Raw genomic sequence first — 15,567 nt, 5'->3', positions numbered from 1 at the left:
TCAAAAACTTTGGGTTCGGATCTGTCTCGCGGATTGGCGGTGGACACATCTGGAATCAAGTTTGACATATGAGCAATTCTCTACGAAATCGGTCTCTTTTTAGAATTTTAATTTTTGTATTTTTTAATCCGACTGAACTTTTTTTGGTGCCTTCGGTATGTATGCCCAAAGAAGCCATTTTGCATCATTAGTTCGTCCATATAATTTTCCATACAAATTTGGCAGCTGTCCATACAAAAACGATGTATGAAAATTCCAAATTCTGTATCTTTTGAAGGAATTTTCTGATCGATTTGGTGTCTTCGGTAAAGTTGCAGGTATAAATATGGACTACACTGAAAAAAAAGATACATGGTAAATTTTTTTTTGGTGATTTCTAATTTAACTTTTTGTCACTCAAACTTGATTTGCATAAAAACACTATTATGTTTTAGAGGACATTCAATGCCAACTTTTCAGAAATTTCCAGGTTGTGCAAAAAATCTTTGACCGAGTTATGCATTTTTTAATCAATACCTTTCAAAAATTTTAAATCGAGACTAACATTTCAAAAGGGCTAAATATTCAATATTACGCCCTTTTAAAATGTTAGTCTTTGTTTAAAAATTTTGAAGATATTTTTTTCGAAAAAAACGGAAAAATTTACGAATGTTTCATATTTTAACATTGTGAATCGGACCATTAGTTGCTGAGATATCAACATTAGAAAACGGTGGGTTATTTGGGTGAGAGGTGAGACTTAGAAAACATCAATTTTCATGTTTTTAAACCTTTGCATGGCAATATCTCAGCAACTGAGGGTTGTATCAACAAAGTTCAAAAAAGCAAAATATAGAGAATTTTCTCAGCTATAAATATTTTTTTTCAAAAGTGGGCAAACATGTGCACTAATTTAAAAAAATGAAAACTGTGACTATTTTGAGAAAAAAAGTTACCTAAAAATGGCCTTAACCTGAAAACGGTGCACTTTATCAAAATTTTACTCAAGTACTTTTTGATTGCAAATTTAATTTTACATCGAAAAATGAAGTTGAAAAAAAATCAGTATTGATTAAAAAATTCATAACTCGGTCAAAGATTTTTTGCACAGCCTGGAAATTTCTGAAAAGTTGGCATTTGACATATATATATAAAAAAAAAAATAGTGTTTTTTTGCAAATCAAGTTTTTGTGACACAAAAAATCATCAATTCAAAATCATTTTTTTTACCGTGCATCATTTTTTTCAGTGTAGTTCGTATCCATACCTACAACTTTGCCGAAGACACCAAATCGATCAAAAAATTTCTTCAAAAGATACAGATTTTTGAATTTTCATACATCATTTGCAGCTGCCAAATTTGTATGGAAAATTATAGAGACAAATAATGATGCAAAATGGCTTCTCTGGGGCATACCAAAGGCACCAAAAAAGTTTCAGTCGGATTAAAAAATACAAAAAAAAAATCGAATTACCGAAATCTGAGAGAACTGCAGCATCTCATATCTCGAAAATGGTTTGGGATTACGGAAATTTGACAACCGTAGATCCGCCTAATTCAGTCAAATCTAGAGTAGTTTTTCAAATGGATTATGCAAGGGTTCACTATGTTAGTTGAGCTTTTTAAAAATGTAAGCTATAAATCAATTTAAATTCTTGAAATCGGTCGATTTAGTAGAGAATTGCTCTTTTTTCTTCTAATTTATAAACAAGTTTAAAGTCCATGCACTCTAGTTAATTTATCTATCTTTTTTTACAGTTTTCAGGCTTACATGGCTGTTGTAGTCGTGTTTTAAATAAATATTGCATACGAAAAACTAAACAAATTTGTCAGAGGCTCTGCAAATGGATATCAAAAGACAATAGGAACATGCATATTTGACCCAGAGGCTATATGTCCAAACAACCCGTAAAAAATTTAGGCATATTGGTTAGGTCGATGAGCCAAGAGCTTTGAATTTTTATGGGACTCCCAGCTAATTTTTGTTTTTTTATTTTTATTTCATTTTTTTCATTGGACTATAAGATCTTTCTCTAAGATTTAAATAGAGTCTAAATGATTTCACAGTGTGAATTGCGTTGAATGAATTGCACCTTTAACCTGTAATTTTACATGTTATATTTTAAATTGTATAAAAACATGTTTTGAAGTCAAAGCTAATGATTTTTTTTTTAATTTTATTTCTCCCCAAAACAGGAGGACGACAAAGTGGTCGAGCTGGTCACCAAGTACGGCCCGAAAAAGTGGACCCTAATCGCCCGACATCTGCGTGGCCGCATCGGTAAGCAGTGCCGCGAACGATGGCACAACCACCTCAACCCGAACATCAAAAAGACGGCGTGGACCGAGGAGGAGGACAACATCATCTACCAGGCGCACCTCCAGTGGGGCAACCAGTGGGCCAAGATCGCCAAGCTGTTGCCCGGTCGGACGGACAACGCCATCAAGAACCACTGGAACTCGACGATGCGACGAAAGTACGAAGGTCCGGAGGCAACGCGCCGTAAACCAAAAACGCAACCGTCTTCTTCCGCGAGTCAGCAGGTACCATCGCAAAACAGCAGTAGTGGCACGGGGGGCACCGGTCAGAACAGTTTGCGGAACATCATCTGCAACAACCGGAAGAAGGCGGCCTCGATCGAGAGTGGGAACGAGGACTCGAACGACGCCGGTCCGGTTGCGGTGTCGACGGAGCAGGGTGACTTTTTGATCTCGCCGATGCCGAACTCGACCAGCGAGAAGCAGTTTGTGATTGCGCCGCTGTACGCCACGGGGAAGACCACCACCGGCGGCGGCAGCGGTGCGTTTGTGAATGCCAAAGTCGTTGTGAACAATAACAACATCATTCGAGGAGGTGGGGTCGCAGGCAGTAATGGCACCGGAAATGGACCATCCCAGCAGCCGTACACGAACGTGGACTTTAACGACCTGCTCAGCAGTAGCGACGGCGATGGCAAGGACCGCAAGTTCAAGATCAACACGCCCAGCATACTGCGGAGGAAGCGAAAGTTCCGGGACGAGAATGAGATGGTAAGGGTTTTGGGGGACTTGTTTGGCTTGGTATATGTTTTTTTTTTTGGTTTCTTGAGTTTTATGAGTTTGTCGTCGTCGGCCCCATTTCAGAACGATCTTCAGCAGCAGCTTTTGTTCGCCCACCAGCAGCAACGTCAGCAGCAGCTGCTGCAGGCCACCACATCGGTGGCAAGTGGAGCGGCCGCCGCCAACCATCATCAGCCGCCAACGTCCATCAACAGCCAGGACCTGCCAGGGCCGGAGAGGCACCTGCTATCGCCTACCGTCACCCCCATCAAACCGCTTCCATTCTCACCCAGTCAGTTTTTGAACTCACCCAGCTTGAATGTTTCGTTCGATCAGCTTCCGGCCAGCACGCCGGTTAAGAAAGCTTGCATTAAAGTACGTTTTTTTGTTTTGTTTTTTTGGTTTATTATAATTGTCATTCGAAGATGATTCACCGTAGAAGAATCCTTGATTAATTCGATTTTTCCCCTCCCAAATTACAGACCAACGATACTAGTCTGCTGAGCACACCGATCCCGTTGAAAGAAAGCGGTACCAGCTCGAAGCTCGCCGAGGATGAAGGCAAGGGTCCAGCGAAAACGCCGGCGAAGGGCGTCAAGATCGAGCCGCGAACGCCAACCCCGTTCAAAAATGCGATGGCCGAGCTGGGCAAGCGACGATCGGAAGTGTAAGTTCTTCAAGTTAATTTCTCCACAAAGATTAAACTTGAGCTATTTCTTCAAATTCTAGCTACATTCCACCCAGTCCGGCGCGACTCGGCGAAGACATTGCGGAAATCATGAACAGCGAGCAGGCCAAGGAAAGTAGCGGTGCCGTCGACCCGAACCGAACCATCACGAACGGGTCGCGACCGGACCCGGCCAAGGTGGCGCAATCCCCGCGCGCCAAACGGTCCGCCTTCACGCAAAACTGGGAAAACAGCGACATGAGCTTCTTCGCGGAGACGCCGGTAAGTGAGCGCGCGCAAGCCGGTATGTCGAACTAAACACCAAAGTGCTACTAACTTGAGCCCTGTCCGCGATTAGAGTTTTACTCATGAAACACACAACATTTTCTCTTTTATTCTAGAGCAAATCGCTGATATCGGACTCTGGCGTAATTTTTTCGCCGCCCAGTATTCTGCGGGAAACGCTCAGTGATTCGGACCTGCTGTTGGACGGCGGCGGTGGCATCCTGGATGCGGCCGGAGGGGGACAGAACGTGCCCGTCAAACCAGCCGAACCGGTGCAGGTGAGAGACGATTGGCTAAGGTGGTTGAGCATGGTGTCGATTTCTGGAAAAGTCAGGGAAAGCCTTGATGATTTTAATGTCACTCAGCAACACTTTCTAACAGTTTTGTTTAGATACTGATTATCAAACCGTTGAAGGTTTTTTTTTGTTGTAATTGATAAGATACGATTTTATATTTTTTTAAATCTTCAAAAAAATCTAACTATACAGCAATTCCCCACGAAAACAGCATGGAAAAAAACAAAAGTCCTCGGATCGAGCTCAAAATTTTTCTGGGGGTTCCCTGGCCGAAATAATTAGACCCGTATTTTTTTGTTTAGCCATTAGGGTGACCTACGCCGTGTTAGGGTGGTCTAAAAAATGGCCATTTTCGTCGATTTTCGCAAAAACCACTTTTTTCAAAAAATCATAACTCCTCACCATTTTAACCGATTTCAATTGTCTTATACGCAAATGAAAGGTGATAAGTTGGGCTTTCAAAGAAAAATAGTAAGAAGTTTCAAAAATTTGGCCTAACATATGAAAAGAGCGTATGAAACTTTAAAATGCCGTTTTGACGGTGTCTGGACCTAAGAGCCTATGTCTGGAAATATTTTTATCAGATTCCCCGGACATTTTTACATAACATTCTAAAAAATGGGAGGAGTTCATTAACAGGATTCCGAAATATGATTTTTTGAAAATAAAATCCGTGTTTTTTGACGCGCCGCGGCCAAAAACCGGAGAATGACGAAATTGGCAAAAAATCAACTTTTTTCACTAAAACTGCGATAACTTAAAAATTTCAGCGATGACCTATACGAATCTATGACATTTCCCCGAAACCCATATTACCGAAGGGACATTTCCCCGAATGCCACTTCCCCGAAAAGACACTTCCCCTAATAGTCATTTCCCCGAATTCCATTTACCCGAATTTCCCATTTCCCCTAATCGTCCACATCCCCGAATGCCACTTTTCCGAATGGGCCACAATCCCGAATGCCACTTACCCGATTAGTCATATCCCTGAATAGTCATTTCCCTGAATGCCATTTCCCCGAACGCGGTCAAGCGGAAATGCCCGGTGCCCCGGAGCGCGCGCGCTCCTAGGCGCCGAGCATTTCCGCTTGACCGCGTTCGGGGAAATAGCATTTTATAAGAAAAAAATTGATGGCAATTTTTATCACATCAAACTTAGACTTGAATTGAAAATCGTTGGTAGTCAATGATGCCTTGTTTGAACGATTAACGGAACATTCATGGTTATGGACAATCTAAATGCAAATTAAGCAGTCGGAATAACACCCCAAACACCCGGTTCAGTTAAATTGTCAATTTTAATTTTTGGATTTAAAAATATAAGTCATTTTCAAAATTTATTCCAGAATTTCGTCGTTTTCAAAAGTTAAGCATTTACAGAAAATGTGCGATCACTGCCATCTGGCGGAGTTTTCAGCTATAAAAAACGTTAGCGGTTTACTTTTTCCTAAGACACAAACCAATCGGTTCGACGTTAATTCAAAAACGTCTTTTGCGAATTTACGTCAATTCTGGAGTTATGAGAACACACCCTTATAGACCTGATAATAATAATGCAATAGAAGTTTTGTTATTTTTCATGATTTAAAAAATATACTGTGCGATTTTCGTAGTACAGAACCCCGTTCACACTGATCATTTTATTCACATTGTTGGTTTGGGATTTGGCGAAAAGTATAATAAAAAAAACTTTAAATAAAATTTGTACCAGCCTTATGTACGTATTTGTTCAATTTTTGGGTTTTTGAACAAAATTCGAAAAAAGACAAATTCTTTGCAAATTTCTCAAAAAACAGCATCTAATTATGCGGTTGAATACAAATGTTAATTGAACTTAAAAAAAAACTAGTACAGTCCAGACTCGATTATCCGAAGGCCTCGGAAAAATTTCACTTCGGATATCGAATCACGAAAAAAAAAATTCGATACCTATTTTTTTATTGTCGAGCTTAAGTATGACCCCTAAACTACGTTAAAGTGATTTAAAACTTTTAAATCCAAGATGGCGGCCAATATGGCGGTGTTGAAATATTGAAAAAATACTTTTTATTATTTAATAGGCAATCGACTGTTCAAATTTGACTAAAATGGGGTTGCAGAACTCAAAATTGATGTTTAAAAGAAGGAAAAGAAAAAAATTGTTCGTGATTATCTGAAGTCCCATACAAACCTTCGGATAATCGAATAATCGAGTCTGGACTGTAATTGGGTCCTAAAATTAAGCCTCAATTTGTGATATTATTGTTCACAGCGATAAAGCTTATTTTTCGAAGTACAATGACCCTTTGAACGACCAAAAAGGATTTAAAATGGATTTATTATTCAATTTTTAAAAATTCACTTCACGGCCCTTCTTGGCAGAAAAGCTCCTACTTGACAGCTCGTTCCAAAGGGACCATAGTTTATCCATCGGAAAAATGTTGTCTTGTCAATAACTTTTTTTTTGCATAAAAATGAAAAAAACGTTATCAAAAATAGTTTCTTACCGTTGTTCATAAAAATTGACAAAGGGCTTTACTACCCAATTTACAACATTTAATCAACAGCATACCCGAAAAAGCTGTTTGTTCGGAAAAATTGAGAAAGAAAATAACTGTTATGATGGAAAAAGGCTTTAGCGAAAATGATGATTAGGGGATATGAAAATTCGGGAAAATTTAAATTTAAATAAACGGCAATTGGCGTAAGAGTCACTTCGGGGAAATGGCATTCGGGGAAATGGCTGATTAGGGGAAATGGCATTCGGGGATATAGCCGATTAGGGGAAATGATATTCGGGGATATGGCATTCAGGGATGTGGCTGATTAGGGGAAATGGTATTCGGGGATGTGGCCAATAATGGGAAATGATTTTCGGGGAAATGGCATTCGGGGAAATGTCATTCGGGGAAATGAGCTAGACCCGACCTATACATGTCTGGGTACCAAAAGTTGCGTCTCTTAATTACGAAAATTGGTACCCAAACATCTACAGGTCATCGCTGAAATTTTAAAGTTATCGCAGTTTTAGTGAAAAAAGTTGATTTTTTGCCAATTTCGTCATTCTCCGGTTTTTGCGCGCGGCGCGTCAGAAAATACGGATTTTATTTTCAAAAAATCATATCTCGGAATCCTCTAAATGAACTCCTCCAATTTTGTAGTATGTTATGTAAAAATGTCCGGGGAATCCGATAAAAATATTTCCAGATATAGGCTCTTTGGTCCAGACACCGTCAAAACGGCATTTTAAAGTTTCATAAGCCCTTTTCATCTGTTAGACTAGATTTTTGAAACTTCTTACTATTTTTCTTTAAAAGCCCAACTTATCACCTTTCATTTGCGTATAAGACAATTGAAATCGGTTAAAATGGCGAGGAGTTATGATTTTTCGAAAAAAGTGGTTTTTGCGAAAATCGACGAAAATGGCAATTTTTCAGACCATCCTAACACGGCGTAGGTCACCCTAATGGCCAAACAAAAAAAAACGGGTCTAATTATTTCGGCCAGGGAACCCCCAGAAAAATTTTGAGCTCGATCCGAGGACTTTAGTTTTTTCCATGCTGTTTTCGTGGGGAATTGCTGTATATAAATCTAACGGTTTGTTTTTATTGGATACTTACTCGTTAACAAACTTTAATAAATCTGGAGCAACACGAGAAAAGGGCGGATAAGCATTTTGATAGCTGGAACTATTTCGCAAATTTCAAGCCAACAAGTAACTTTTTTTTACAAAACTCGATATGTTAAAGAATAACAGGCGTTCAAAGCTACCTTCTAACCCTGCGGGTTTTGTTAAATAGTTGCCTGATGGCTCGGAATTTGCAAAATAGTTCTAGCTGTCAAAATGCTTATGTCCCCGTTTCAAAAGTTTCTCCAGAAATGAAACTCGTTGAACAACATGAAGAAAAAATATCGAAAATTTTATTTTTTAATCCTCGTAGTCAGAAGTAGTAGTTCTCCACAAAAACCCTTGTAAAACCCGAAAATGAATTTCATGTGTACTTGTTGCTTACATTTTTAGGGGGGTTTCCTATCACCATAAAGGCCGTTTTGTATCTTTGGATCGTACATACTATTTTAAGGCTGATATGCAGCTCGGAAGGAGCGCAAAACTCCATATAAAAAACGCCCAAGAAACGGTCATGAAAAGATTTTTCTTAAGCGGTTCGCAGCTGAAAAGGAACAAAATCGAAAAGTTGCGGTTGACATTTCTTTGCGCGGTGCTTGTTTGCAATGTTTTAGTAAAAAATCAAATATTTTGAATTTGCTTATTTGAATGCGACTGAAAATTACAAACGTATCAATATTAATCTTGTATTCGATATAATAATATTGGAAATTCAACAGAATGATAAAAAAAAGTTATTTTTTTTCAATATCATTTTTTTCGGATTTTAATTTTTGAAATTTTTTAAATAAAGAGTCCAATTTAATTTTAAATTTTTTTTTTACTTGAGCATTTCCGATCTGCATACCATACTTTAAATTAAAAAAAACCCGTATTTTCAATGGCAATTTTTGAAAAAATTATGCCACTTCGACATAAAGTCTGGTTTTTAAAAATAATTTTTTTTTTTCAAAATAAAATAAAAATCGATGATTAATGAATTTTTGACTATTTATGAAACGTTTTTTTCAATGTTTTGTTTTCTTTTTCAAAGAAATAAAAATATGTTCTGACATTTTGCCCAAAATAATCCCCTTGTTACTGGTATGAAGATGTTTGAAAATAAATAAACAGGCTAAATTATAGGAAAATACCTATTTTTTGGAAAAAAGGTCGTGGGTTCTTTTCTAACATATAGAAAAATAAATGATTTTTTTAAATCAAGCTTATTGTACTCATTGAATAAAATGTTCATCAAAAACTATGTTACAAATTTGTTTGGTGAGATTTTGATTGTTCCCATTAAAACGGACGTACGGGCGTCAACATTTTGGCCCTTATTTTTCTATGGCTCGAAAAATACGTTTCGTTTCATTAAAACATACCAAAACATATTGATAAAATAAGTAATTTTAAAAATTTCAGGCCATTTTTCTGAATAGTCCCAAATAATACACGTTGGTTTGAAAAAGTCAATTTAAACGTCACGAACAATCACTTTTAAATGGCGTTCACGCACACCAAATAGATATTTCAAATTGTTTTCAGTTGGTTGCAATATTTATCAACATAATATTTTTATTTTAAAATTAAAAGTTTGAAAATCTGACAAAAAGAAAATATGATTAAAAATCAAACATTTTGTTTACTCCCAAATTGGGATTGGTAATTTTTCTCTTTAAATTTTCAATGGATAATTTCCAACTAAAGAATTGCAATCAAGAAATATTTACTGCATTTTATGCAGGACTGTTTAGGAATATTTTGAGCATTGAATATTACTAATTCCATCAAGAATGAGCAATTTAAAAAAAAAATATATTTGTTATTTAATTTTGATAAAACTTTGGATGTACTTTTTCTTTGACCAAAGATGTAATTTTTGGTTCGTCCAAAAACGCTTTCTAAATATTCAAGAACCTGTATCTAGAGAAAGGATTTTTAAATCTACCTTTTTGTTGTGTTCAGCAAAGTTGTAAGTATTGCTTAGAGCTTTTTCAGAAAAAAGGTTTCAAATTTCTGATAAACTGGACCATTTTTTCAATTAAAGCTTTCAAACAAAAAAACAATTTTTTTTCTTGTTTTTAGAAGTTTCAGATGACAAAAAAATGCCATCTTCCGAGCTGTTGTACAAGTTGTACAAAACTCATTTGGGAGTGTTGCCAATTTTCCTTATTTTTTTAGGCGTAGAGAAAAGTCGATATTTTTAGAAGCCATGCCATATTTGGAAGGATCCATAAATTAGCTTCACAGACGTAGAAGATTGTTTGCTAAGATACTGCTTCTGAAAGAAAAGCTAACAGAAAAAAAGGTTTCAAAAAGAGTATCGTAAAACTTTCCAAACTTTCGAATAAAAATAATTTTAAAATAAAAAAAAATAGACAAAATCTATTGCGATTTGTTGTGTTTCCATTTTTTTTGTTAAAAATAATGATATAGGTATATTTTACAAAGTTTTTCAATATCCACAATTTTCAACATTAAATTAGATTGATTAGATCTAAAAATTTTAATATTCAGAGGAGAAGTACAGGAAACCATAAGCATTAAAAACAAGAATATGTTTTTCAAATTCAACGGTGTGTTGACTACAGTTTCAACCACTAAGCTGGAAGCTGTAATTTCAAGGTGGGATGGGCAACCTGAAACCCAAAGAATGCCGATCCCTGGTCCTTATAAAACCAAGTTCGTAAAAAAAAAAGTTTTTCAAAAATAAATTAAGATAATGGTTTTTTGAAAATTAAACTTAGAATTGACACCATGTAAGAAGCACACCTAGTTCTCATGAAAATTCTCCACATTTCATTCGCAGATTCTCGACCCAAAGTGGGAAAAGTACGCCTGCGGGAAGACGCGCGACCAGCTCTTCATGACCCAGCAGGCGCACAACTGTCTCAAGAAAACGTCCCTCCAGCCGCGCTCGCTAAACTTTTACAAGTAGCAACCCAATGGGAGGAGGACGGAAGAGTGTGCGCGTACTTTAGGCTAGGCTAGGTTACTGGACCATGTGCGTTGTTTTGGCCGCACCACCACAGGCACAAGCAATTGTTAAATACGGAGAAATGTGTGTGTGTTTGCGCGTTTTGAGCGGGATTCGTTCGTTTTAAGCTCTAGCTGATAAGAATTCAAACAGTTTATTTTTGCAGCCGCGTATCGAATAAGGGCAGGGTTATTTTTTCTTCGGTCGATACTAACAACAGAGGTGTACTCTAGTACAAAGAGTAAGAAGCAAACAAAGTGAGAGAAACGCTGAAGGCATGCTCAGGCAAGGACTAACATATTTTAGCGTTGGCACTAACACAGTTCAATGAGTTTTTCGTTTATCTTTTTACTAATTATTTGGCACTTTCCTTAGTCGCACGTGAACAAAAAAATAACAAAAAAGAGCACCATCTTCCTTAATTGCTAATATATATGAAACGAAAGAGTAGTGTTAGCCAGTTAGTTAGTGTAAGAGTTTTTTCAAACAGTTCAAATGCGCAGAGTTTAGACTTTCAAACAGGCTAGAAAGAAAACCACAAGATCATTGTTTGTTTGTTTCAGAACAGGTTTAATTTGTACCAATTTGACCATTTTTAAGCCGAATGTACCGCTGAAGAGCACGAAACAAAAACTCGTATATTTATTTTGTACCAGTCTGGCATAGTTTTATTGGACATTCAATTTTGATCAAGTTTTTTTTTTTTGTAATTGTAAAAAATCCTTATGATATATCCACAAGCTATTTATAGAAGAGAAGTTTATAATCAATAAATTATAACTGTTTATGATAAAAAAAAACACATGCGTCACATTTCTTTGGTGTCAGCTCATCTCCTCGGTGTCGCCGGCAGCTGGTTCAAATTATCCCAGTCAATTTCCGAAAAGTCTATCACAATCCTGCTACTCTTGGGCACAAACTGCCAGTACTTAACCCCCGCGGCGTCAAACATCTTCTTCGAGGCAATCGTCGACTTCTTAAGCGCGTGCTTGTCAGACATGTAAATCACCTCCCGGATCCTCGACTGGATGATGATCTTCGCGCACTCGTTGCACGGAAACAACGCCACGTACATTGTGCAATTCTTCACATCCGAACTGTTTTTGTTCAAAATCGCATTCATCTCGGCATGGCAAACGTACAGATACTTCGTATCCAACGGATCATTCGAGTTCTTCCCCCAGGGAAAGTCATCGTCCCCACACCCGATCGGGAACCCATTATAACCAACTCCGACGATCTTCCTCTCGTCATTCACGATGCACGCGCCCACCTGGGTGTTTGGATCCTTGCTTCGTTTCGCGGCCAAAAACGCCGTCGCCATAAAGTACTCGTTCCAGTCCAGATAGTCGGCCCGCTTCTGCTCCAGGGACAGCTTGGTCAGCGAATCGGTCACTTCCTTCTCGGTCATTGCTGGTTTTTTTGGATACGGGTTACACTCGGAACAATGGAATCCGCGTTGAAATGTTTTTGGGAAATTGCGCCAAATCAAGTGACAAAACAGTGTTGCATCGGATGTCTGTATTGTTGCGCGACATTTATTTAATGTATGATACAACATTTTATTCAGTCGCTGTTACAAACTGTTTGACAAGCAAGCAGTAGTCCAGTCAACTCAATTCGAATTCTGAAACGGAGTTCGATTCGTATCGTATGTGAATTCCATTTTAAACGCAACAACCGGTAGGATCATGGAATATGTACACGCTGTAAAATATTTTGTAGAATCAGCCTGTACGTCGTACGAGGTTTGATTCAACAAAAAATTTGTTGAATATAATCAACGCCAATTTTGCGTTGAAACAAACCTTGATTTTCTAAATTCCACAAAAATCTTTTGTTGTTTTGGAAAAGTTGCTTTGACATTGTAAAACATTGTAACATTGTAAAACGGCCATTGTCATTTTTCAAAACATTGAGAAAAACAAGAATGAAATTTGCAATTAGTTTTTCAATTCCTATTTCAAACCAATTAAGCAAACTGCGAAAATGATTTACACAACATGTGTAAAAATGGTATAGTTATGCATCCTTAAACTTAAATTGATGAAAAAATTGAATTATTACGATAAAATTGATGAAAAAGTAACATAAGCCCCGATCGATTGTTTTACTCGTGTGGGATCGTATTCAGCCCTTTGCGTTTTAGCGCCTTTGTAAAAATTGACAGTTTTGCTTTCCACATGGGCCCTGGGTCAAACAGGATGGCGGTTTGTTTTTGTTGTTCTTTTGTTTTTGGCCAAGCAGGCCAAATCCAAACAGATTCAGCTTTGCTGTTTGGTCTTTTGCAAGCAAAGTAATTTTATTTGGTTTTAAAAGCTTTTTTTCACTATTCGCGACCAGTTTTAAGTATTTTTGTGTGTAATAGAAGTCTGATCACGATATTGAAGTGTTCGTAATCGATTTTCCAGTCAGAGTTACACCGGAGACGTCCCACGGTAAGATTTTCTAAAATTTGATTTTTGTCGATGTTATTTGATTAATCTCCACTTCATTTCAGATGTGCCAATGGCAATAATTTTTGCAGCAAGCTGCTCCAAATTGTTTAAATCCTAACTCGTGCAATGTTTCGTCGGATCTGGGCCCAAATTGAACGTCCTGCCTTATTGGAAGGTGTCCATCGCATCGACGGCAGAATCGATCAAAAAGGCGTCGAGCATTTCCGGCTTCCCTTGGTATCGAGACTTAAGGCCCAAGCCACCATCCTCGAAGCCGGAAAATCACTTGGCCGTCTTGGTCGAATTGCTGAATGGTTCCTACGGGCTGGAGGCTTCGATGGTATGAGCGGCTCACCCGGAGAAAAAAGTGTACCTGCAGCGCGAAGTACTTTAGGCAGTATCATCGAAACGAAATGACCTGAAACGACCAAACATTGCGACACGGGATAGCGAACCGAAGAAATTTACCCGGTAATCAAAGACTTTTGCGCTAGTGAATGTGTTTTCCTAATGAAATTTAATAAAAGTATGTTTTACAAATGCTTTCAAGTTTTAAACATTTTTTAATGTGTAGCTATCTAGAAGAATCACAACGTCGCACGTCTTGACGGGGTAGGAATTGACCAGAAATATACGAGAAATCTTATTTTGAGTAAAAGTCGTTTGTTTTACCAATTTAAAACAAAGGGCCAAGCTTTGTTTTGATCTTTGTTTTGAACAACATCGTGTTTGTCCCTGAGACGATCACGGGTGCGAAAACAAAACAACTCAGTTTCCATATCGGACCTTTGAATCAAAGGGTCTATGTGGAAGTTGAAAATAAACAAAACGTAATAAACATTGGCCTTTTGTAAAATGTTATTTTTTCACATAAAAATCAATTTTTAATGGTTTTCTCGATATGTAGTGGTAGTTTAAGACTAAAGGCATCGTTTGCAATAAAAATCCCGTCTGTTTACATTTTTGACTTAGGTCCTTTTACAATGTTTTGCTTGATTTAGCGTTGATTCAACAAAAATCTTGATTTTCAAACCAACAAAACGTTTTGTTGAATTAAATATGCCTTATTTTTCTGCGTGATATTATAAAATTTAAAATCCATAATAGGGTCCTACAGCCATATCTGGAGTTTTTGTTTGAAAAGGACCAATAAGCTGTTGTCTTTTATAATAATATTATGTTTATTGGTCCTTTAAAAAAAAACTCAAGATATGTAAATTTTTATGTACACCGGTAATAAACACGATTGAATACTATTTCTGATCACTTTTTTTTTCATTTTAATGCAAAAATAAATAAATGAACAGATTTTTTTCGATGGATCAACTATGGTACCCTAGGAACAATGTGTCAAGAAGGACCTTTTCTGTCAAGAAGGTCCGCGAGGTATTTTTTTTAAATTGATTTGAAATCCATTTTAAACTCTTTGTGGTCGTATCATTGTACTCAGAAAAAAATGCTTTATCGTTGTGAACAATAATATCAGCACATCTAAATTTAATTTTAGGACCCAATTACCTCACAAGGCCGAATCTTAAAATGCTGAAAATCAAATGGACGGATTTTGTTTTGTTGCTCAGAATAAAGTATTTAGTAAGAGAGGGAGAAGCCACCACAATAATCGTTTGATTTTTTGGCAGAAAAATCTCAACTTAAGATATTTTGCACTTCTAAAAATCAAATATTCGAAAATAAAAATTTGACTATTCACAGATGTAGAAAATAATAAAAAAAAATATTCAAAAAATTTAAATAATAAACAAAAATGAGAGAACGCAATGTAAACAAAAGCAAACATGTTTTGTTTGATTGGCCATTCTCTGCATTGTCCTGAGGTTTGGTTGATTTTGGTTGTTGGAGTAATTGAAAATGTTTACGGTAGTCGAGCTCGTACCTGTGTCAAACGCGTTCTGACCTTAAATTGCTTTGGTCAATTGTCGCACTTACATCAATTTTCAGGCTGTGTCAAGATACCACGACAAGATTGAAACTTCTTTCATATGAAAAGAGAAAATGATGCACGGAGTTTTTCGGCTTTTATTGCATATCTCAGGATTGAAATCGAATCTTGGGGATCTGTGAAGGTTAAAAGTTGAGGCATTGTGAGCTGCATAAAATAGTGTTTTTAGCTTATTTGGCTCAAAATGCACGTGTGACAACACGATCTAAAACATTTTGGATTCATAAACATAAAAAATCTCAAAATAAAAAAAATCTGAGTTATCAGGATTAATAATCTCCGATTTAAAAAAAAAATCATGAAATTAAAAATTTAAAAATGAGACCATCCATA

At 37.1% G+C, this 15,567-nt stretch overlaps 2 protein-coding genes across 6 annotated transcripts in view; one reads left to right on the top strand and one right to left on the bottom strand.

The window, feature by feature from the left end:
* The window catches only part of LOC6036461 (myb protein), a 30,299-nt gene extending 18,676 nt beyond the window's left edge, over positions 1-11,623 (top strand). For 4 of the 5 annotated variants that reach the window (XM_038252588.1, XM_038252585.1, XM_038252586.1 and 1 more), the window contains exons 4-9: positions 2,177-3,010; positions 3,104-3,394; positions 3,502-3,686; positions 3,749-3,968; positions 4,088-4,249; positions 10,669-11,623. In XM_038252588.1, the coding sequence (XP_038108516.1) occupies positions 2,177-3,010; positions 3,104-3,394; positions 3,502-3,686; positions 3,749-3,968; positions 4,088-4,249; positions 10,669-10,797 (1,821 nt within the window). In that variant the 3' untranslated portion in view covers positions 10,798-11,623. The remainder of the gene's footprint in view (positions 1-2,176; positions 3,011-3,103; positions 3,395-3,501; positions 3,687-3,748; positions 3,969-4,087; positions 4,250-10,668) is intronic. The other variant, XM_038252589.1, reaches the window with a different exon arrangement.
* On the bottom strand, positions 11,566-12,337 carry LOC6036462 (deoxycytidylate deaminase). Its single transcript, XM_001846460.2, has one exon. It carries the CDS (start codon positions 12,245-12,247, stop codon positions 11,666-11,668), a length of 582 nt encoding a protein of 193 aa, XP_001846512.2. The 5' UTR covers positions 12,248-12,337; the 3' UTR covers positions 11,566-11,665.
* Positions 12,338-15,567: the final 3,230 nt, after the last annotated feature.

The sequence above is a fragment of the Culex quinquefasciatus genome, chromosome 2 (genome assembly GCF_015732765.1).
Source record: "Culex quinquefasciatus strain JHB chromosome 2, VPISU_Cqui_1.0_pri_paternal, whole genome shotgun sequence".
Classification (NCBI taxonomy): domain Eukaryota; kingdom Metazoa; phylum Arthropoda; class Insecta; order Diptera; family Culicidae; genus Culex; species Culex quinquefasciatus.
Note: the sequence above shows the minus strand (reverse complement) of the source record. Positions and strands in the feature narration are given on the sequence as shown.

Coding starts and splice junctions, on each gene's coding strand:
- LOC6036462 (XM_001846460.2), bottom strand. CDS start 12,247: ATGACCGAGAAGGAAGTGACCGATTCGCTGACCAAGCTGTCCCTGGAG.